Consider the following 22,261-nt stretch of genomic DNA (forward strand, 5'->3'; position numbering starts at 1 on the left):
CTGATCTTAGAGGACGGGCAGGCACATATGGAAGAAGGCGGTCCTTTAGGTAACCAGGTCCTAAGCCGTTTAGGGCTTTATATGTCAAAGTAAGCACTTTGAATTGGGCCCGAGCAGCAACCGGCAGCCAGTGTAAATTTTTCAGAACCGGCGTGATATGAGTCCGTGCGGCGGCACCACTTACCAGCCGCGCAGCCCGGTTCTGTGCCAGTTGCAGTCGTCGGACCGTCTTCAAAGGCTGCCCCACGTATAGCGCATTGCAGTAATCCAGTCTGGTTGTTACCAGTGCATGAGTGACTGCTGCCAGGCTCCGCTCATCCAGGTAAGGGCGAATTTGATATATTCTCCGCAGCTGTAAGAAGGCACCCCTGGACACCGAGTCCACCTGGGCTTCCAAGGTCAGACTGGGGTCAAGAAGCACCCCCAAGCTGCGGACCCTATCCTTTAGGGAGAGTGTGATCCCGTCTAAGGTAGGGAGATGGCCCTTTAACCTATCTGGCGGGGCACCTACCAGCAGCACTTCAGACTTGTCTGGATTGAGCCTCAGTTTATTGACCCTCATCCAGACCATTATCGAGTCCAGGCACGAGTTCAGAACGGTGACTGCCACACCTGGATTGGTAGAAAATGAGAGGTAGAGCTGGGTGTCGTCAGCATATTGCTGACTCCTCAGCCCAAACCTCCTAACGACCTCCCCCAGCGGTTTCATGTAGATATTGAACAGCATGGGGGACAGTATAGAGCCCTGAGGAACCCCATGACGCAACTGCCATGGGTCAGAGCTACTGTCCCCCAGCACCACCTTCTGGACTCGATCAGCCAGGTAGGAACGGAACCACTGTAAAACAGTGCCTCCAATTCCCATCCCAGCCAGTCTGTCCAGAAGGACACCATGGTCGATGGTGTCGAAAGCCGCTGAGAGGTCCAGGAGAATCAACAGGGATGCATTACCCCTGTCTTTCTCCCGGCAAAGGTCGTCATACAGGGCGACCAAGGCAGTTTCCGTCCCATAACCCGGCCTGAAACCCGATTGAAATGGATCTAGATAATCCGTTTCATCCAGGAGAGCCTGGAGCTGCTCAGCCACCACACGTTCCAACACCTTGCCCAGAAAAGGGAGGTTTGCTATTGGACGATAGTTGTTCACTAAACCTGGATCCAGGTTAGGTTTTTTTAGGAGCGGGCGAATCACTGCCTCCTTTAATGGGGCAGGAACCACTCCCTCTCTTAACGAGGAGTTGATGACCTCCAGGATCCAGGTGCAAACTCCCCTGGCAGATTTCTTTATTAGCCATGATGGGCAAGGGTCGAGTTGTGTAGTGGTGGCACGAACCGATCCAAGCACCCTGTCCACATCCTCAGGTCGCAACAACTGAAACTCATCCAATAAATTATGACATAAGTCCGGAGCACTGGACACAACCATGGGCTCTGCATCAACAGTGGAGTCCAAATCTTTGCGAATCTGAGCAATTTTTCCCTCAAAGTGCGTAACAAATTCGTTACAGCGAGCCACTGAGGAGTCCAGGACCTCCACCGAACCATTAGGTTGAAGAAGGTCCCGGACCACTCGAAATAGCTCTGCTGGACGACACACCGAGGAAGCGATACGGCTGGAGAAATACTGGCGTTTCGCCAGCCGTATTGCCACAGAGTAGGCCCGATAATGGGCTCTAAGCTGTGTTTGGTCATAGTCGCAGCGATATTTCCTCCATCTGCGCTCAAGCCGTCTCCCCAACCGTTTCATGGCCAAAAGCTCCTCTGTGTACCATGGAGCCTTATAGGCTCTGCGGGCAGGGAGAGGGCGCCTAGGTGCGATTGTGTCAACCGCCCGGGCCATCTCCTTGTACCACAAGGCGACCTGGGCTTCGACAGGAGCGCCGACCATATCAGCTGGAAACTCCCCTAGAGCATTCAGGAATCCTTCAGGATCCATAAGTCTCTGGGGGCGGATCATTTTAATTGATCCCCCACCCCTGCAGAGGGTAGTAGTGGCTGAGAGTCTAAATTTTACCAGGAAATGGTCCGACCATGACAACGGAGTCAAAGATAAATCCACCACATCCGGACCACCATCCCCCTGTCCCGCAGAGAATACTAGGTCAAGTGTATGGCCTTTCTCATGAGTCGGGCCGATGACATGTTGAGACAGCCCCATGGTTGTCATGGCGGCCATGAAGTCCTGAGCTGCCCCTGATAAAGTGGCCTCAGCATGGAGATTGAGGTCCCCCAGTACCAAAAGTCTGGGGGTCCTCAACACCAGATCTGAGATCACCTCCGTCAGCTCAGGTAGGGAGACTGTTGGTAAGCAGCAGGGTGGGCGGTACACCAGCAGAATCCCTAGTCTGTCTCGCAAGCCCAACACACAATACAGGCCCTCTAGACCATTTCCCAAGGGGACAGGGAGCCTGGAAAAATGGAAGGAATCCTTGTAGACTATTGCCACACCTCCTCCCCGCCCCTCCGGGCGACCCTGGTGTTGGACCAAGTACCCAGGGGGACATAACTGAGATAGAGGAACTCCTCCTTCTTCTCCCACCCAGGTCTCAGTAATGCATGCCAGGTCGGCCCCCTCATCCAAAATTAAGTCATGGATGAGGGCAGTCTTGTTTTTTGCCGACCTGGCATTTACCAACAATACCATGTGGCCCGGGGGGTGGCTGATATGGTCACCTGGTACCATTTGGCTAGGAGTAGAGCTAGAAAGAGGGATAGGTGTAAGGTATCTAACCTCCTTTCTCCTACTCGGGCATGCTCTACTCCCACCGCCGTATCTTCCCCTGCCGTATATTGTCTCTATTGGTTGCCCCAGAGACCCCTCAGACCCCCCTGTTTCCCAGCTTGTTCCCCAACCGGTTCCTTCAGGGAATCTGGCAGCCGGCGAGAGCCCAGCCATAGTCCCACCGTCTCTCACTTGGTGAGCTGCGGAAGGCAGATGAAATTCGGCTCCCCCGAGTGCAGGAATGCTAGTCTGAAAGGGCCCCAGAAGCAGTTCCAACTTAAAAGCCTTCTTTTCCCCTTGAGCCAGGTGGCTGATGTAGGGAAGGGGAGGAGGCAGCCAAGAAGCAACAGGGCTCAATCCTGCAGAGCAAAGGGTGACTTAGCCAGTTCCCTCTCCAAAAGGCTGGCAGCCGGCCAACCACAAACCCACCGTCTCTCACTCGGTGAGCTGCGGAAGGCAGATGAAATTCGGCTCCCCCGAGTGCAGGAATGCTGGTCTGAAAGGGCCCCAGAAGCAGCTCCGGCTTAAAAGCCTTCTTTTTCCCCTTGAGCCAGGTGGCTGATGTAGGGAAGGGGAGGAGGCAGCCAAGAAGCAACAGGGCTCAATCCTGCAGAGCAAAGGGTGACTTGGCCAGTTCCCTCTCCAAAAGGCTGGCAGCCGGCCAACCACAAACCCACCGTCTCTCACTCGGTGAGCTGCGGAAGGCAGATGAAATTCGGCTCCCCCGAGTGCAGGAATGCTAGTCTCAGAGAGGCTGGGATTAGCACCTGTGAAATTAGAAAGGGTTCTTTAATAAGTGGCTCATGGTTAAATCATTTCTTAAAATGTGCCCTCAGGTCTCTACCGGCTTAAGAAAACATCACGAATTAGTGACTTCCAAAAGGTCCTATTATTAACAACCTTGCTTAGATCTTGTATACTCAAGGTGATTGGGCGGGGGTGAGGTTTGAGTCAATCATCTCGCATTTTGTCTTGGTATTTTCCTGCTGCCTTGTCCTTTTCCCAGCATTATTGTCTAGTCCAGTGATTCTTCCCTTCTCATAATATGCCCAAAATACGAAATCATCAGTTTAGTCGTTTTCACTTCTAGAGATTTCAGGCCTAACTCGATCTAGCACCCTCTTACTTGTCTTTCTAGTGGTCCAAAGTATCTCTAAAACTCTCCTCTCATACCACATTTAAATGAATTTGGGGGGTTTTCCCTGTCAGCTTTTTTCACTGCCCATCTTTCACATCTGTATGTGTAATCAGTAATACCATGGAATGGATGCTCTTGGCCTTGGTCTCCAGTGACAAGAGGAGATCTAGTCAGAGGCAAATTGCTGTTTTTCCCTCTTTCAGCCTGTCCCCACCCCCCACTCTAAGCTTGGAAATCTGTGTGTAAATAAAGCCGTGTCATGTCCAAAATGATCAGTTACAAAACAAAAGCAAACACTTTTCCTAAATACAAATTGAGGCAACCTCAAGGTAGAATAACTTAAGCAGCCTTCTCCACATACGTTGTGCAGTTTCTAGATGTGGAATCAGGGTCCCATCTAGTGGGGCCTGCAGTGTCTCTGTGGTAGACTTTGTGGAGTCTCTTCAGAATAGGATTTTAGCAAGAGCAGAAATCATTGCTTGTTCACTTGGCTCACCTCTCTTACAAGACCCAGTTACCTCAAGAAAGCAGTTGCACCTGACATTCCAGAACATAAAGTGTGCTTGCTCAAGTGTTTGCTTATTTTCTTTCCATAGCCTTCTGTGGGACAGGTGGCTCGTGTGGATTTCAGCAGCAAAGTGGAGGTTGTGTGGGCTGATAATTCCAGGACAATTGTCCTGCCACAGGTAAGCTGACACTAGTTATTAGTCCCTAATGGTGCATTCATCTTAAATTAGTAGTATTTTCCTCATTTTTATCCAAAATATGAGTGGTCTCTTCCTCTTACAGACCTGGATTCAGTGATGATATACCTTTCAAATACATATCCCAGAAAATGTGGTATTCAGAGAACGCTTTGCTTATAGCCTGTAGCCATGATCAATAGCAGGGCCAAGCAGATTTCAGACATACAGTGTGTACTTTGTTTATTATTGGTATCTTGAACCTCACCAGTGTATGCCAGTATGCACTAAGAATTAAGGGATGGAGTTCCTCTTTCTACCTGTTTAATCCAGGAGTTAAGAATTAAGGGATGGAGTTCCTCTTTCCACCTGTTTAACCCAGGAGTTTTTGATCAGTAGTAGACACAAGTTCAAAGATTGTTTCAAACAAGGTTCCTCCTGGTTTTCCCTAGTGTGTGGGTACACCTGCTGCATAAAATGTGGAGTGCATTGTTCTGCTTCAGGGAACTTGTGTTCTTCATGGTCCTTAATGTAAGTAGATCCAAAGAACTTTGCACAGAATTCCACTCATGTAGTTAAGTATTTTCCTGATCCTTCTTGCCATTCACCTTCATGCTTCTTTTCCAAAAGCTCCTGGGGATTTGGATGACTGTCTTGAAATCATGTGCAAAGAACTGTTCAGTTTCCCACAAGCAGTTGGTTTGTCACTGTGGGAAGAGGAATATTAGATTAGATACGCGTCCAGTCTTATTCAGCAGAAATTCCAAGGATCCCAGGATGCTGGCTTTCAGATTTTTCCATCTGCATTCCACATCACCTCATCTGTCAAGGACCTGCTGCATCTTGCACAGGATACTGAGACATATTTGGGGTTTGAGCAGGGAATAGGCCAGTCCTTTCGGACCTCATTGTAATCATCCATGAATTGGTACATAAACCAATGCACTCAGCACTTCCCTGCAGTTGTGTAGTGCAGGCAAAACATCAGTAGTGGTGCAGCAGTTGTCTTTTTCAGAAGCGGACATACGCTAGAATGAGAAGCCCAGGATTCCTTCAGATACTGGTTAAAAACCCCATGGACATGGAATGTTTGGAAAGTAAAGCTTTTGCTAGAATTAGAGGAAGGAAGTAGGAGCAGATGAGATGCAATGTCTGGGTTGTAAACTATGCAGACCAGAGAAGTTCATTAGTTTACAAGGCTATTCTATTGTTATGCCCCATTCATTTCCTCCAGTGACAATAGAACTACTATAGTTGTAAATTACTACTGCGTTTCAGAGGCTGAAATCTAGTAGTAAGTTACAACTAGTGTAGGACTGTTGAATCAGAGGAGAGTTGGTGAGTTATCTCCTTTCTAAGTTTGTTGTTGTTGATGATGTTGTTATTAAATGGGGCTGCACTAGTTGTGACTTACTACTGGATTTCAACCAGTATCTAGAACACGGCTGTACTGATCAGAGTATGCTGAATTTAGTATTTTGCATAACTTGATATTTCTAAAGTAAAAAAATACATAGGACTGGAGGACACCTTGGATTTAAATCTCTCCCAAATCAGAGTGAGGGGAGGATGAATCAGGAAAAGTGTGTCATCCTGTACCTTATTTCTTTGTTCCCACATAGCTACTGCTCTTTTGGTCTAGCCAGGACTCACCAAAGTTTGCTGTTGCTTCAGAAGCTTGTTTGTGTGTATGAAATGCTTGGCATTTGGAGCTTTCTTTTCCTAAACAGAGCAGTTCCCTTTAATTGCAATAAAATGGTGCAGTGCCTAAACTATGGCGATGGGATACAAAGCACTCTGCTGTCTCCCTTCCCACTCCTGTCGCATGTGATCATATCACATCGAGAATCCGGCCACAAAGGAAAGCTGTCTCAGTATAGTTCAGTGCCAGCGTATAATAAATGCAGAGTCTGTGAACAGAAGATAGTGATTTCATTTCTTTGTTATAGGGCTTTATAAATTACAAGGGGATAATACAGTAAATGGCACATGAAATAAATAAGATTATTTGTTAGAGAAGTTCATCATTTTGATGTCTTCATCTGACAGATTGGTTGCATGCTGCTCTTTTGTCAGTTGAAGGAACTCCCAACTCTCTCTCTAGCCTTTTTGTAAACTATTCCACTTGACCCAGGATGCCCTAGTTTTTGAAGGGAAAGTTCTTATTCAGAATCTTATGCACAGGCGTTGCATAAGTCTAACATTCAAGGCAAGTAGGATCTACCTGAATGTCAGCCTGGTGGGAACTGTGCCTCTAAGGTATCCTGTTAGTGAAGAAGTGCTGTTGCAGCAGATCCCCTTTTTAAATGAGACTAAACCACTTCATGATGCCAGCTGACATTAAAAAGGCACCAAACTTTTTTGCTAACTCTGTGCCCTTCCCTGTCTGGTTCACAGCACTTATATAACATAGAATCTGAGATGGATGAGGAGACTGACCTTGATTCGATGGATGGTAGCACTAGTGGTGCCTCTTCAGATGAATGGGAGGATGAGAGTGATAGCTGGGAGACAGACAATGGGCTCATGGAAGATGACCACCCCAAAATTGAGGAAGTGGAGCCTGAGGAGCCACCTGTGGAGGAGGTGAAAAGCGGGGAGGAGCAGGTGCAAGGTGCTGTGGCCATGGCAGTGGCAGATCTAGCAACAGATAAGTCAGGCAAGGAAGGGACACCAAAGAGTTTCCGAGAGTTGAAGGAGGCCATCAAGATTCTGGAGAGCCTGAAGAATATGACAGTTGAACAACTGCTGACGGGCTACCCAACCTCCCCAACGGTAGAACCTGAAAAGCCCACTCGGGAAAAGAAGTTCCTGGATGACATTAAAAAGCTGCAGGAGAACCTGAAGAAGACTCTGGACAACGTAGCTATTGTGGAAGAGGAAAAGATGGAGGCCATGGCAGAAGTGGAGAAGAAGGAAGAGAGAGAGGCACAGACACAGACCCCAGTGGCATCAGAATGGCCCAGTGAGACTCCCGTGCTTTGCCAGCAGAGCGGAGGCAGGCCTGGTGTTACCTTCACCAGTGCCAAGGGGGAAGTTTTCTCTGTTCTGGAGTGTGCTCCAGGTGAGTGCAGGAGCAGCGGGCTTACTTGTCCATGTCTTAAAGCAGAGGTGTGGAACCTTTGGCCCTCATATGAATTGAAATTCATGGACATGTTAAAAGTTTTCCAGCTTTTGCCCTGGGATCTTTTGGGGAACTACACCCCAAAGTGATTAGAAGGTTATATCCTTTTTTTAAAACCCAGTTTTTAAACCCAGTTTAAAAAAAACATTCCTGCTAAAATAAGGTGTGTGGGGAGCATACCTTCTTTTGGTGGAGAGCTGATCATCTAGGGGTGTGATTATTCTGTCAATATTCAATATGAGCCGGTTAGGTGGGACTAATTAGCCTGGGAAGGTAGCCCATCTAGGAGAAGGAAAACTCTAATTTCAAACCTCCACTTCTCTTCACTGCGCCTCCCTGTGAAGAGCTAGAGAGCTGGGTTTTTCGCCTTCTTCACCTTACTTAAATATTTTCTGACTGGTATCAAGGGGTACGGAAGTATTTCCTTATGAGTGATTATATTCTGTGTGGATGTGGAAGGATAAATAATCTGCTGTCCTGGTGTTTTCTTACCCTGTTAGACAGCCATGCCTTTAAGAAAATGGAGTTCCAACCTCCAGAAGCCAAGAAGTTTTTCAGCACAGTGAGGAAAGAAATGGCACTTCTAGCAACCTCCTTGCCTGACGGCATCATGGTCAAAACCTTTGAGGACAGAATGGTAAGTCCATGTAACTTGAACTGAGCTCACCATCCACGAAAAATAGGAATCCTTTTTAGATCGGCTTCCAGCAAGATGCTAACCAGGATCTCTCGTTTTTTTTGGGGGGGGGGGGAGGAGGCTGTGGCTTCTGTCCTTGCATCTGAAGTATTTCCTAGTGGAAATGAATGTGTTGCCTATGGGCAAAATCACTTTTGCTTATAGAAAGGGCTGCCATTTCCTTCATGTCACCACAAGCGTTGGCCACTACTTCCATATTGCAGCCTCTCTGCTTTTGTCTTCTTGAGTTTATATTGCAGATCTGAATAGCCCCATTTGCTCATGTGTGCTCATCTGCCCCTTCAGTACAATGTGGAAGCTGTAAATTAGTCAGATTACAAGTTAATGTCAAAACCATTGCTTGTAAAAAAATATTAATGAGAGAATACAAAGCTTTCCAGGAATCTTCCTTAAACATCTGCAGAATTTTAGCCTTCCTCATTACTTGGTGGCAGCAATCTGTCCAACCATGAAGCTGTGTGACAGTAGTGGTCAGTAGCATGCAAACAGCAACATTTTCTTTTATTGATGCATTTGTATTGGTTGTACCAGCAAGTTAAAAAAATGTATTGCTGGACTTGCCAAAAACTAACTCAGGGAACTTACCTAAAATATTCCTGCCCTGATTTTTTCATGAATAGGGCAACTGAACAAGTGTGTTCTCTTACCAATTAAACATGTAATGCAGTGCAACTGGCTTGAGTCGATTGGCCAAGGCAAGGTGTTCAGGCCTGTAGTTAAGGCAAGGTATTGCATTTTAGAGCCTTCTTTTGAATTGCAGTGGAACTCTTTGTGGCCAGTAGTTGCTGAGTCTCAGCAGGGATTCTGCATCTTGTGCCTTCAGTTCCTACCCTGTGACTCCTTTCAGAGACTTAATGTTGAGTAAATGAGGAGAACATCCTTCAGCAGAATCCAGTCCACTTTTAAATCCACTATTACATTTTATGAATTAGGGTTTTATTTTCCTGGAATGCTGCTTGGGCTTACGCTTAGTGTCTTCACAGGATCTCTTTTCGGCCCTTGTCAAAGGACCTACGCGCACCCCATATGAAGACGGACTCTTCTTATTTGACATCCAGCTCCCCAATATTTATCCAGCTGTCCCCCCTCTCTTCCGTTACCTCTCCCAGTGTAGTGGGAGACTGAACCCCAACTTGTATGACAACGGCAAGGTCTGCGTAAGTCTTCTGGGGACATGGATAGGCAAGGTAAGGCTGCCTCTCAACTTTTCTCTGTTGCTGTGATTCTTACATGTCTAAATAGCATAGTATAAATGGCATCAAATGGCAAGCTTTCTTCTACTTCCAAATTCCCATCAGTGTTTTTGCCCCAAAGGTGGGCTGGGTCTGCCGTTGGAAGATCTTGCGTGAAGTTACGCCACACTGCCCAGGCACAAATCTTAAAAGTAGTGTGGGCGCTCTTCCTTTGTAGCTATGTGATGTCCACTACTGTAGTGAGGTGCCTTGGCTCAAACTAGATACTCTAAGCATGTAGGAAAACGTAGCAAGTGGGCTGTTGTGAACAAATATTTTTTTCACAACATATTTCACTTTCTCAACAGACCCTTCTAGAAAAGATTACGTGATACTGTCACATATGTAATATTTACACTGTTGTAGCAACTCAAAATAAAACAGTAAAAGCACATCTTGACTTTTTTTTCCTTGCAGCAACTCTCCTGTCTTGTGACCAGCTGCACAGCTGCGTTGGCCTTCATTTCACTTGCAGTGTTCATTGTACCACTTCATTTAAGCATGTCACATGAGGCACTAATAGTGGGCTGACCACATAATGTAACAGAGTTTAGGGATGCCAGGCCTTAAGCTGGGCTATAGGCAACACCCTTGTGCAGTGTCATCATGGTGCCTAACCTTCACCCAGGTGCCAAATGTAGCATCTACTGTAGGGTACATGCATAAGCAGTGTTGTGGGTGGGCCCTATAATGGACAGAGTCCTCTGAGAAATAGGTGTGCTCCTTCATAGCAGTGGTTGACTTTACATGCCCTGGATTTGCCAATAGTAGGCAGGGCTCTTAGCCTTCTTTTCCTTGATAGAGGCAGGGCCACAATAAAAGCTAACTTCCTAAGAATTTATTTGGACTTGGAAGACTGAGGTATCTGACAGAAATCCTGTTTGCATAGCTTCGCAGTGGTAAGGTTGATGGTGTCACCAGCCACAGCAATTGTTTGGAAATAAACTACTTCTGGCCTGCCCCCCAAAAGTACTGAAGCTCCCACGAGATCCTTTTCATCATGGGGAAGCCACAGGATGGAGGGAAGCCTTCCGTTTCCAAAGGTTGCCACCAGCAGGATGACCTTGCCACTGGTAGCAATTTTCAGAAATTAAAGACTTCCCCATTTCAGCCCCTAAAAGCCTTCCGTGCTGAAAGGGGTCCTGCAGGACTTTCAAGTTAATGGAAGGTAGGTAGCCTTCCATTGTGGTCAGTCCAGTCAGCTGAGGAAAGTACTGAGGATAGATAACCTGGGGGACCTAGAGCCTGGGACTGTTCTCTGCAGCTTCTGCTGCATGTGGAGTCTAACTTAGATTGCCCTCGGTTTTGACAAGGCTGGAAGAGCCTTTCCCACTCGCTTGTCAACCTTGGGGTGGGCACCAGTCTAACAGCATGCAAGGTTCCTTGCAGACTGTCGGATGAGAGGGAGTGGCCATCAGAGTGTGATATAAATGGCTGAGGACTTGCTTCTTGCTCCAGTTATTATACAGCAACCAGACTCACACCTTCTCTTGCATCTAGCCAGGATGGTTGGTATTCAAGCCTAGGTCTGTAGTTACAGTGGGTGTCTAAGAGAAGAGTGCACTTGTGAAGCCAAGTACCAGTATGGACTGTATTATTTTCCACATAAAATCTAAAATGGGATGCCTTGTTCTGTGAAGATGGTTTGCAGCATACTTCTTTCCCATGCTGCCACATTATTTTAGTCCTTACTAAAAAAGACATACCTGTTTGTTACCATTTGTCTGTTCCAGGGCACAGAGAGGTGGACTAGTAAATCCAGCCTCCTGCAGGTGCTCATCTCAATCCAAGGTAAGTTCCACAAAAGCAGCAGATGGAGGGCTGGATGAGGTGGTGGGCAGAATGTAGCCATCAGCAAGGAATTACCAGAGAAGGCTGAATAATGCTCTCCCATCCTGACTGTTGTCTGCTTTCCTTGCTCTGTAATTGCTATCCAGTCACTTTCTATTTCATGCCCTGAAAGGAAAACCACGGCCGCCACGTGGGCAGCTAGCAGCCCACAGAATAAGATCCTATTAAAAGCAACGAGGCACCATGCAAGCCCACATAGTGCTTATTTCTGCACATGCAGATTTTCCATCACTGTCATTCTCTTGAAGGTGTGTAGTTTCTGTATCCAAAGAGTTCCCTATGATGAAAAGCCCAATTTGTAATTTAAGATGGCAAAGTGGGACACCTATGTGAGTTCTGTTGGAGTAGGCTGTAAGCCTTCAGGATATAGTGATTATTATGTGTTCAAGGGACATGAAACATGCTTTTGATGTGAATTTGTGAAACAATTTGTCCATATATCATAATGCATTCAAAAGGAGACTGTATACTGTCATTAACTAATCATCAGAACAGCTGGGGGTGATTTTTGCCAGTAGCAATAAATAGGTAATTCAAACCACATAGAAGTCTCCTTCCCCCGTCCCCCAAAATCCAAAAAGTGGGAGATTTTAAAACGAGTTTTTCAAGAATGTCAGTTTGCGACACAATTAGAGATTGTTTGTGGTTATGTGCTTTGGCTTAAATATATCAGTGCCAGCAATGTGGGATAAATTACTGACATTTAGGATTATATGGCTTTAATAAATCAGGAGTAAATGTATGGGCTTCAAGACACCTCCCGTAAGTCTGCAGCAAGGTCTGGCTTTCTAAAATCAAGCTTATTTCTCATCCATCTCCCTGAAATTCTCAATGATGGTTTCATCTCCCTGGTATATTTAATAGCCTGCCTGTTTCTTCTGTAGCTATTGACTGTGAGACAGATCTCGGCAGCAGATACATAGGTATATTTCCATGCCCATCCATGTATTCTGACAGTCCTCTAAATCCCTTGTTTTTGCCATTCTCTCTCGCTTTCTCCCTCCTCTCCTCCCCTCCCATTTTCTTACCGCCAGGGCTTATCCTAGTCAACGAGCCTTACTACAATGAGGCTGGTTTTGACAGTGATCGGGGCTTGCAGGAGGGCTATGAGAACAGCCGGTGCTACAATGAGATGGCCTTGATCCGTGTGGTGCAGTCAATGATGCAGCTGCTGCGCAAGCCAGTGGAAGTCTTTGAGCAGGAAATCTATGAGCATTTCCGCTGCAACGGATGGCGCCTGGTCCACCGAATTGAGTCATGGCTGGAAACGAATGAGCTGGTGGAAAGGAGCCATGACCATGCCTGCCTAGGGGAGTCTTCCTTTGTACATTCAGCATGTGGGGTCCTGGCCGAGAGCCCCGTAGACAATATGGGGGCATTGGGAGAGCAGGAGTTGGGAGCTGCAGCCAACCAGCTGTCTGATGGCAAGGAGGAGCTGGAAGACTCTGGCTGTGGAATGTCAACACTGCCTGCCAGTGATACCCATCAGTATTTAGACTTCGAGAGCATGGGCCAGGCCCGAGCAGCACACTTCACCAGAGACCTAGCTGATGAGGGGAAAGCTATTCAAGACTCTGCCACACAGCCTACTGTGAAACCAAAGAAAAGGAGAAAGAGCTACAGGAGCTTTCTTCCTGAAAGGAGTGGCTACCCTGATATTGGGTTCCCCCTCTTCCCCCTCTCCAAGGGGTTCATTAAGAGCATCCGTGGTGTCTTGCAGCAGTACCGGGCTGCCTTAGTAGAGGCTAACATCCCAGAGTGGACAGAAGACAAATAAAACACCAGGTTAGGGACAAGACAGACGTGCAGAGCAGAAGGGAAAGGCAGGAGGAAGACACTAGCAGACGTTGTTAACAATAAATAAGACTGTCTCACTGCACCCATTCCTCCTTGGCCTGGTTTGTTACAGAGAAAGCAGAAGCTCCCATAAGTCATTTTAGGCTGGCTCTCCCCCACACAAACACACACTTCAGATGCACAGGATGAACTCTGTACACGCACAAACAGCTATTCCTACCCACACATCATGGTTCCTTTTGAACTTGATCCTGAGAGTGCAAGAGCTGTGGCTTTTCTTTTCCAGGGCTTATAAAAAACTGGAATTGCATCTCTTCAACTCCTGCTTGTGTGAAACTGATTTCTTCTTTCCTCTTTGATCCTTTTGGGTGCTATGGATAATGGTGATGGGAAATGTTCTTGATTTAAGCCTGAAAGATCCTTGATTTATATCTAATGAAGAAGATGCTACACTGTAATGTTCCTCCACCTTCTGACCTAACTTCACTAATGTATGTCTATTATTAAGCACTGAATAGCCACTTTTTAAGCTCTGTACCCATTCTTAGTTTTCTCTGCTTGCCACATTTGTGGGAGTTAAGGAGATCAATTTCCTAGAAAGGCTGAGATAACATAGCCTGGACTTATTTCCAAGAGCCACAATAGGATAAATATAAGCTGTTTTTCCTGGCAGTCTAATCCTATGACAGACAAGCTTGATGCAGAAAGTAAGTGTTAGATGAGCTGTACCTGATTTGGTCAGCATTCAGAATGTTCTTTTTGGCTTCTGAGGTTTACCTGCTGTCTGTCTTAAGTATATAGTTCCTACTGAACCATCTATCTTTCTCTACTTTGCCTTGAAGGAGAACAGTGCATATAACCCACTCTTCTCCCAGATACATGAACAATCTGCTACCAACTCAATTATGTACACCAAGGTACCTCAGGATGATGCTCAAACAATTGCATGGTGCAGCACATTTTTTTTCAATTCTAACTTCCACTCATGGGTATGTAAAGTGGCAGCTCTGCCTGACTCTCTCTTTCTCCAGGGATTGTGTCAACTTTACAGCAACAGGTTGACAATCTGGTAGCTGATGGATCTTTCTAACCCTCACCCCCACTCTTTAAGTAAGAATCACAGTCTTTATTGTGAGCCACCATTGCTTTCATTCCCTGTACCAATACTGTGTATCACTTCTCCCAGCTGTTTCCAGGTGAAATGACCAATGTGCTGCAATAGGGTAGGTGTGGCAGAGGGCCTGTTCTTGTACTTCTGATGAATCATGGCTGGTTTGTTCAAATTCTTTCAACCCAAACAGGAGTGCAGTGTGCTCATCATTCTGTGTGCCCCCCAACACAAATCATTGCATGACATCTCAGTGAGTTAAACCTCTTACTTCCAGTTCTCTACTAATGACCTATTAATGACCTAGTGAACTCTGCCATCTTTCCAGAAGAATAATCAAGTTATAGATGCTAAAGAGGATGGCGTGAGTTTTGTGTGTACTTGGCTATTAGTAAGCTAGTTCTCTCAGTATTGTGGATCAAGATTTGAGAGGTAGTAGTTCTCAACATGGAAGGCAACAGGTAGGCCAAGCTAATCATGAACCAGAAGAAATACCGGGAAGAGTAGGAGAAGAATCCACTTGATACAATTCTTGGATCAAGGCAAGCAAAGAATTTGACCGGAGGTCCCATGGTGCATATCAGATAGCACTGTTAATGATGTGAAGGGGAAAAGAGTGAGGGGCCTGGGGGTCTCTGTTCCTGTATGTCACTGCATTCCTCTTGATGATGTAGCCGCCATTCTCCATCCTACTTGGAGAGCTGAGCTCACTGCCCACATACTTCATGATTATGATACATGTTAAAGAGCAAGCTGTCCTTAACAAGCAATCACAGAGCAGAGCTGCCCACCCATTTCAGAGCAGTGGATGCCCTCCCATTTTCATTAAGAAGGTGGGAGGAGACACAGAGGCATGCAGCTGATGGTGCTCTTGATAGCAAGGAGCTGAGCTACAAGAGGACCTTGCTTTCTCAAGACTGCAACCAAGAGTTAGGTCAGATCTCCCAGAGGCTTCATCATGGGAAGATCCTGCTGACTCCTCCTCCATAGGGATCTGCTGCCATCTTAATATGCGAGTCAAGCACTGTCCCGGTATCCTTGCTGCCGGCCCCTTCCAGAGGCATGCACAGAAGTTTACATTCACCCCGCTCCCCTCCCCAAAAAGCTTTTGAATAATGTGAAGCTCTAGGTTATGCAGTTGCTCCCGAGCACACTGCAGCTATGTAACTTTTTTTCCTTTTTAGTGTATGTATGTAATAAAGAGTGAAGAGACTTTCCAAGAAACAAAAATGCTTAAATACACACCGAAAAGCCAAAGCATGAGGCATATTGTTAGTCTTGAGATGGGCTACATGATTGTGATGTATAAATTTAAAGTCTCTCATCTGTTTAGTGCTGGGGTGGGAAGGGAAGGGAAGGGAAAAGGACTATTACAAAAAATACATTTCTAGCCTTGATTCTGTACAGTATTTAAAACTGATGGAGCTGTCATACTGGAGAAATGCTTAGAGGTGTGTTACTTTTGCAGCTGTGAATGCTTGGTTGCTTACAATATATGTATAAAGTATTGTGTGATTCATTTTTTACTTGCAAATTTTGTTTGGCTAATTAAGATGTAGTAATAAAGAAGAGAAAGTGGCTTGCTATTATGTTTTGCCGCTGTGAAGAGGTGTGGTGGGTCTTGCTGTGTCTTCTTCCATCTTAAGATGCGAGGCTTGTGTATCAGTGGATTCCTCTAAAGTGGATGTAGGTGGACATGAAACTCTTGAGGCAGGAACATCTTCCTTTTCCTGCATAGGTGCTGCATGTCTTGCTTGGCAAAGGTTAAATAATTCCTGTAGTTTTTAAGTAGCTAAATCTCCTGCTTGGAAGACTTCCTCTAAAACCTGTTTGAGAGCCTTAAACATGTATTTGGCAGCCTCATGTCTTTGCAGCCTGTATATTTCAGCACTGGACCATGGTGACGAATGCAGACTCTGTACTAAGTGACCTCCTTTCTCTCAGATGCAGTGTTACTTTGTACAGTGCACACATTATCATATCCATTTATTATCCCCATAATGTGCTTTTTCTAAGGAAACATGGAGATTTTTTCCCCCACCACTTCTGTGCTTATAAATGTAGACGGAGTGACCATGTCTCTGAACCTTTTGATAGGTCTACATGAAAATAAAGCCGTGCACACACCTGAGCTCTTGGAAGCAAGGCAACTTATATAAAGTTGTTGGGAAAGAAAAAGAAAATACAATATTTGCTTAGAATACTGTAGTCCTGTGTATGCAGATTATGCCCTAATGTCCAAGTTGCGGGATTTTCTTCTGTACCTTCAGGCCCACCTTCTCTTCCCTTCTCCAAACACTGGAACAGAATAGTAAACTGTCGGGATTAATTAAAGGTTTGTTGAAACTCGGTAAAATATTTAAATACAGTTTAATTAAATTTATGTGATCTGATGTTGCACTGTCAATATCCCCACTTGGAATGAATTCTAGATGTAGAAGAGGTTTTACACATGGTGCAATTGTCTAATTTTTGGTTTTTGAACAGTACTAGAAACTGGGAAGGAGACCAATGCCTGCTGCTTCCAGAGTCACTGGAGCAGACTTTAAAGGCAAATAAGGTAGTTTGGCCTGCACCATTACTTACTTATCTGTAGTGTGTGAGAACTATACTGCTATGAAATAAGCCAAATACACATCTCCATTTCAGCCCAGTGATATGAATCATTTTAGGTTCCCATGTGAAATAAACTGGATAAGCTTCCATTGCTTGGAATAATAACCATTTCAGCCACAGCTGACTCATCTCAAAACAAAACAAAAACCCAAGCAAAAACAATTTAATTTGACTTCATGGTTCTTTCAGTACTTTTTCTGGTAGATGGAGAAGTTTGAGAGTTCTCATTTTTTGCTGTGCCTTTTTATAATGTTGGCAGTGATTTCCCTGCCATAGGTGTGGAGAGGCTATGACATTCCAGATGTTGCTAGACTATAATTTGTCTCACCCTTGCCCATTTCTTATCCTGGTTTAGGCTGCTGGAAACAGGAAACTCATAGCTGGAGGGCCAGATGTTCCCCAGTCTTGGTCTGTTCCTCAAGTAGGGTGTATCTGTAAAGCTGCTCATCCCCATGAACACCCTGAAATCTATTCATCTTTCTCTGCAGGCAAATCGTAGAGACTGCTTGTACTTGTGCTTAAGGCAGGTTTTCCATGTCTAATGTTACACTCTATGTAACTTTATACTGTGCTTATATATTGCCCCTTGGTAGTTGTGCTATTAATGTGAACCAGTGTGGGTTTCTAGCTGATAAAGCAAAAACGATTCTTATCAAATGTATATTTTGCAGGCCTGAACACCTGGCTCATCATCATAAGGGCCCAGTCTGCTTTTTCAGGCAAGGCAAGTTTGGAGTTAATGGCCACATACATTTGGTATCTATTGGTCTTGCTGAAATAAAACAGGAATCCTGCCAATTTAAACATTCTGAGGCCCATGTATAATGCCCCCTACCCAAGCCTAAATTTTTTTTAACAAACCGTCTTGAAAAGTTGCTGCTCCTGGTTGTAGCATAAGAGTAAAAAGGAGTGCTTGGTTTTAAAAAACAATGTCTCAGATTTCATTACCTACATACTGCAATAGAATCTACCCATATAAAAATAGCACCATAGTAAAAACAATAAAGATTGTCAAGTAATGTTCCAGTACACAGCATAAACTCAAACCTGGTTTCTACACTAAGGAAACATTCGTGTTGTTTTATCAGTTACATAGAGGTTTGTCTATTAACTCTAGAACCAAGTCAACACAACCTTGTTTCTTCATCAACTCAACAGGAGTGCTACTGTATCATGAAATCTGTACTGATTCTTGCATTACAGGAGTGACGAGGAACTTGACAGCCCTGTGCTTAATTTCAAAAACTGCCTACTAGCATATCTCTGGGAAGTGTGTGGTTTCCTTTCCCCAGCTGGCATGGTGGGGTAGGGTTTTAAAGAACAAGGGGGTGGTCTGCCACGTCTCCCTGCGCTCTGACCCCTGACGTGAAGCCTTCAGCTCAGGACCCCTAAGAGAAGACTGCCCTAGTCGAAGAAACAGGTTCTCTGCCTTCGCTTCACAGGCACTTAAGGTAATACCGTGGTACATTTAAAAGTTAATCATAAATCCTACTCTTTTGGGAGGGAGGGTGGAAACAACTAATGCCAAACACTTCCTTTTCTGAAGTGAATAATTCCGGTAAGTTACCAATGAGCCTTTCATTTCTAGCTGAACATGGGTGTCTAGTCATTTTGGTTCCATGGTTGACATAGACTGTCGTTGCCGTAGCTAACAAACAGCTTATGCTACACAGGAATTGGGCCAGTTGCATGAAGCTCACATTTACTAGCCTACTGGCAACTGTGAAAACATGGCCATGCCTAATCCCAGCCATCCCTTGCAGTTTTAGCAGTTGCCTAAATTTGCAAGATAGTATACATGTTGTAGGATGTGGTGGCGCTGCGGGTTAAACCTCTGTGCTGCAAGGTCAGAAGACCAGCAGACGTACAATCAAATCCACGCGACAGAGTGAGCTCCCATCACTTGTCCCAGCTCCTGCCAACCCAGCAGTTTGAAAGCATGTAAATGTGAGTAGATAAATAGGTACCACCACGGTGGGAAGGTGATGGTGTTCCGTGTCTAGTTGTGCTGGCCATGTGACCACGGAAACCATTCGGACAAACGCTGGCTCTATGGCTTGGAAATGGGGATGAGCCCCGCGCCCTGGAGTCAGACATGACTGGACTAAATGTCAAGGGGAACCTTTACCTATACATACTGTGGCATACACTGATCTAAAACTATAGGCTATGTAGCCAATAAAGCATCTCCGATCACATGCTCAGAAGCGAGGGCTACATTAGCATATTAACCTCTCAATTTGCTACCATAGGAGGAAATTGGGAAGTGCAAATCAAATAACTTCCCATCAAATAGGGACACATGGAGTTGGCAGTATAGGGAACAAAATGGACCAAATAATATCCTAATAAGTAGGATATTATAACAGCTCAGCCTTTACAAAGGCAACTGCGTCACTGAACTGAAATCAACTTTAGCTTTCAATCATAGTTTTTCCTTTTTGAAAAAGGTAGAACTTTTATTTCATCTCTCCATAAGAATATAACCTATCACCACATACAGATTTGGAGGTTTGTGGTGTTGCTGTAGAAAAAGAAAAAAACTCTTTACAAAACAGGAGGGTTAAAATTGGCCCTAAAAGTGGCATGGGATGAAGCTATTTTTATTTGGGCAGATACTGCACTGGGATGATGTCATGTTCTCTGCTTCAGCTGCTTTGCATGAAGGTTTTGCTTGTAGATAGAAGGGCAAAATAGTGTTCAGAGAAGCTGCCTTTGGTTTAATTTTGGAGACCTACTTTTCTTTCTCTAGGGCTAGGCAGAGCAAGAAGACTCAGAAGCTGCCTTTTCTGCTACACAACAGTTAAGGGGGGGAAAAAATTAATCCTGCTCCCACAAAAGAGGCTCACCCATCATTCATGTTGTAATGATTAAATAGCTGCTCTGCGAGCCAGATTTCCCCCTGAGAATAATCACTAGCACAGATCATGTTGACGTCTTGAGTCAGTGCAGCATTTGGGAATTGTCTCATCTCTCCTTGTGCTTGCACAGCCCTTCACTCCCAGCATCAGTGCTCCATTCTCGGAGGTCCCAAGCCTTCTGAGGAGCCACTGATAATATGTGTGAGCCGTCTGTGAATTTGGCCTTGCACTGGCTCGCATGCTAAAACTTCGCCATCCACTGTCATGAAGCCCTTGGGCTCGAGGGGCTCCAGGCGGAAGGCTTTCACAGGCACATAGTGGAGATGGGGGTTGTTGAGTGTCAGGTGGGTCCCTCTGTCCATAGCCATGAAGAGTTTGACCATAGCCATTCTGGAGACCCCAGCACTCAAGTAGAAGATGTGGATTGCGTCGTCGTACAGCTTGGCACTGGGGGCCAAAAAAAGGTCTGCTCCGAGATGGGACTGATAGATGCATACGATCGAGACAAACTCCTCCTCGGGCACCACCGTCCAGTGCTTGGGAACTGGTTGCTCAAAAGGGACCAGCAAGGAGTCCTCAAGGTTGCACCCCTCGCTTGGGAAGGGAGGCACAGATGGAGGGAGGATGTGAACTGGCAACTTCCCGTTGTCGAAGGAGCCTCGGTGGGTGTGCTGCGCTGACGGGTGGTTCTGCGTCCCTGTTGGAAATGAGGAGTCCGAAGCAGAGCCTTGCTCTTCAGCAGGCAGGTAGGAGAGGCGGCCCTTGTAGACTTGGAGTGTGGTGAGAAGTTGGAATGTGCCCACTGTGAAGCGGGCACTGCCCAGTTTCCGGTATCTCTCACTGACAATGTCTACATCGGAGACAAAACCCCAGCCAAAGCTCAGGCAGGAAAACAGGCGCTTGCCGGAAGCTGTGCGCAGGGACACTATGTCCATGGGTGAATACCGCCCCTTGCAGAGGAAGTAAGTGCAGTTAATTAGTAGATCTTCCTTGACGAAATTGCCCTTGCTGTAGCAGGAGACAAGAGAGAGAAAATACAATTGCACAGAAGAATAACACAAGGCGAGTGGTTGAAACATCTGGAGTATAATATGCCAAAATAAACATGCCATTATTGAGATGCCTCATCCTTTCCATACCACAGCACCAGTGGGCCCTGACGCAGTGTGGCTGCTGCATCAGAGCTCATTTCCAGGGGTTGATGCCTACTTCACATTTAGTCACATTTAAGAAGTGATCCTAAAGGTCCTCCTGTCTCGTGGGCTGTCTCTGCACCATGTCCTAGCTAGGCTGACAACAGCAGGCTGGAAATGAAGGGAAGAGTGACCTGTGTGATAACTGGTATCATGCTTTACCTCAGTACGGTAAGGACCAGCCATATTGGTAAGGGTAATGCTAGGGATGAGGAAATTTTTTATATATATATTTCAAGAACTCTCCATCTCCAGAATTCACCTGCATTTCCCCCAGGCAGAACCGTAGGAGAGAACCAGTGGCAAGCAAAGGAGAGGCTTCTCAACCTCCATTCCAAACAAAGCTGCCTAGGAGTCACTGCAAGGTTGTATGGGGAATGTAGTCTTGCTGCTCATTGGGATCTGTACAGGTACCCTCTCATGGAATTCCTTTGCCCATCCTCCACTTCTCCCCCCCTCCCCCAATATTTTGGGACTGCAATTCCCACCGCTTGGCTGTGAAGGCTGAGGGGAGATGTCGATTCAGAAAATCTGGAGGGCCCCATTTGCCAACCTTACCTTACAAATAACCCTTAATCCAACCCTTGCCATAGTTCAAGTAAACCAACTGAGATGTTAAGTTAGTGAAAAAAACTCCAATAGAAATAGCAGCCCATGTGGCAAGTAAGAGTACTGGATGAAGGAAGGAGATCGGAGTCATTTGCGTCCAGTCCCTTACACAACAGAACAGCAGTTCTCAAGTTTTGATCTGACCAGATGACAGAAACTAAGAAGGCCCAAGACTTTTAGTGCCATGATAATAAATGGGCACAATGTTCAAGGATGGGGAGGGAAGGATCATCACGCTTCTTAACTAATATGCGGTCGTTCAAGGATCCACTTAGCCGCCACTACAGACTGTCCAACCTCACCCCTGCTTTGGAAATGTTTGAGGAACCTAATAAGCAATCTTGGAGGTAAGACATGCACAATATTTTGACTAGAAGTTTATATGTTCCTTTTGTGCAGCCTGAACAAAGCCTGGCAACCTCTTTCCATCAGGCTCCTGAGTCCACGCAGGTGGTCTCTTGTGTAGGTCTTTCCAGGCGCTGGAGACAAAAAATGCCATGCCTGTGTGTGTGTGTGTGTGTGTGTGTTCTGTGCCATCAGGCTGGAACTGACTTAGAGCGACCCAAGCAGAACTTTCAAAGTAAGTGAGATATTTAAGGATTGGTTTTATCAGTTCCACAACCCCAGTTG

The 22,261-nt window shown here is 45.7% G+C and overlaps 2 protein-coding genes across 4 annotated transcripts in view; one reads left to right on the forward strand and one right to left on the reverse strand.

Moving 5' to 3' along the window:
- Nucleotides 1-15,962, forward strand: part of UBE2O (ubiquitin conjugating enzyme E2 O) — a 93,085-nt gene extending 77,123 nt beyond the window's left edge. For both annotated transcript variants that reach the window (XM_072990480.2, XM_072990481.2), the window contains 6 exons: nucleotides 4,457-4,546; nucleotides 6,941-7,607; nucleotides 8,168-8,304; nucleotides 9,348-9,551; nucleotides 11,330-11,387; nucleotides 12,482-15,962. In XM_072990480.2, the coding sequence (XP_072846581.2) occupies nucleotides 4,457-4,546; nucleotides 6,941-7,607; nucleotides 8,168-8,304; nucleotides 9,348-9,551; nucleotides 11,330-11,387; nucleotides 12,482-13,224 (1,899 nt within the window). In that variant the 3' untranslated portion in view covers nucleotides 13,225-15,962. The remainder of the gene's footprint in view (nucleotides 1-4,456; nucleotides 4,547-6,940; nucleotides 7,608-8,167; nucleotides 8,305-9,347; nucleotides 9,552-11,329; nucleotides 11,388-12,481) is intronic.
- The window catches only part of SPHK1 (sphingosine kinase 1), a 45,944-nt gene continuing 37,289 nt past the window's right edge, over nucleotides 13,607-22,261 (reverse strand). Inside the window, exon 5 of one of the 2 annotated variants that reach the window (XM_020806498.3) lies at nucleotides 13,607-20,837. In XM_020806498.3, coding sequence (XP_020662157.3) covers nucleotides 19,976-20,837 — 862 coding nt within the window. In that variant the 3' untranslated portion in view covers nucleotides 13,607-19,975. The remainder of the gene's footprint in view (nucleotides 20,838-22,261) is intronic. The other variant, XM_072990486.2, reaches the window with a different exon arrangement.

This window comes from Pogona vitticeps, chromosome 2 (assembly GCF_051106095.1).
Source record: "Pogona vitticeps strain Pit_001003342236 chromosome 2, PviZW2.1, whole genome shotgun sequence".
Lineage (NCBI taxonomy): Eukaryota > Metazoa > Chordata > Lepidosauria > Squamata > Agamidae > Pogona > Pogona vitticeps.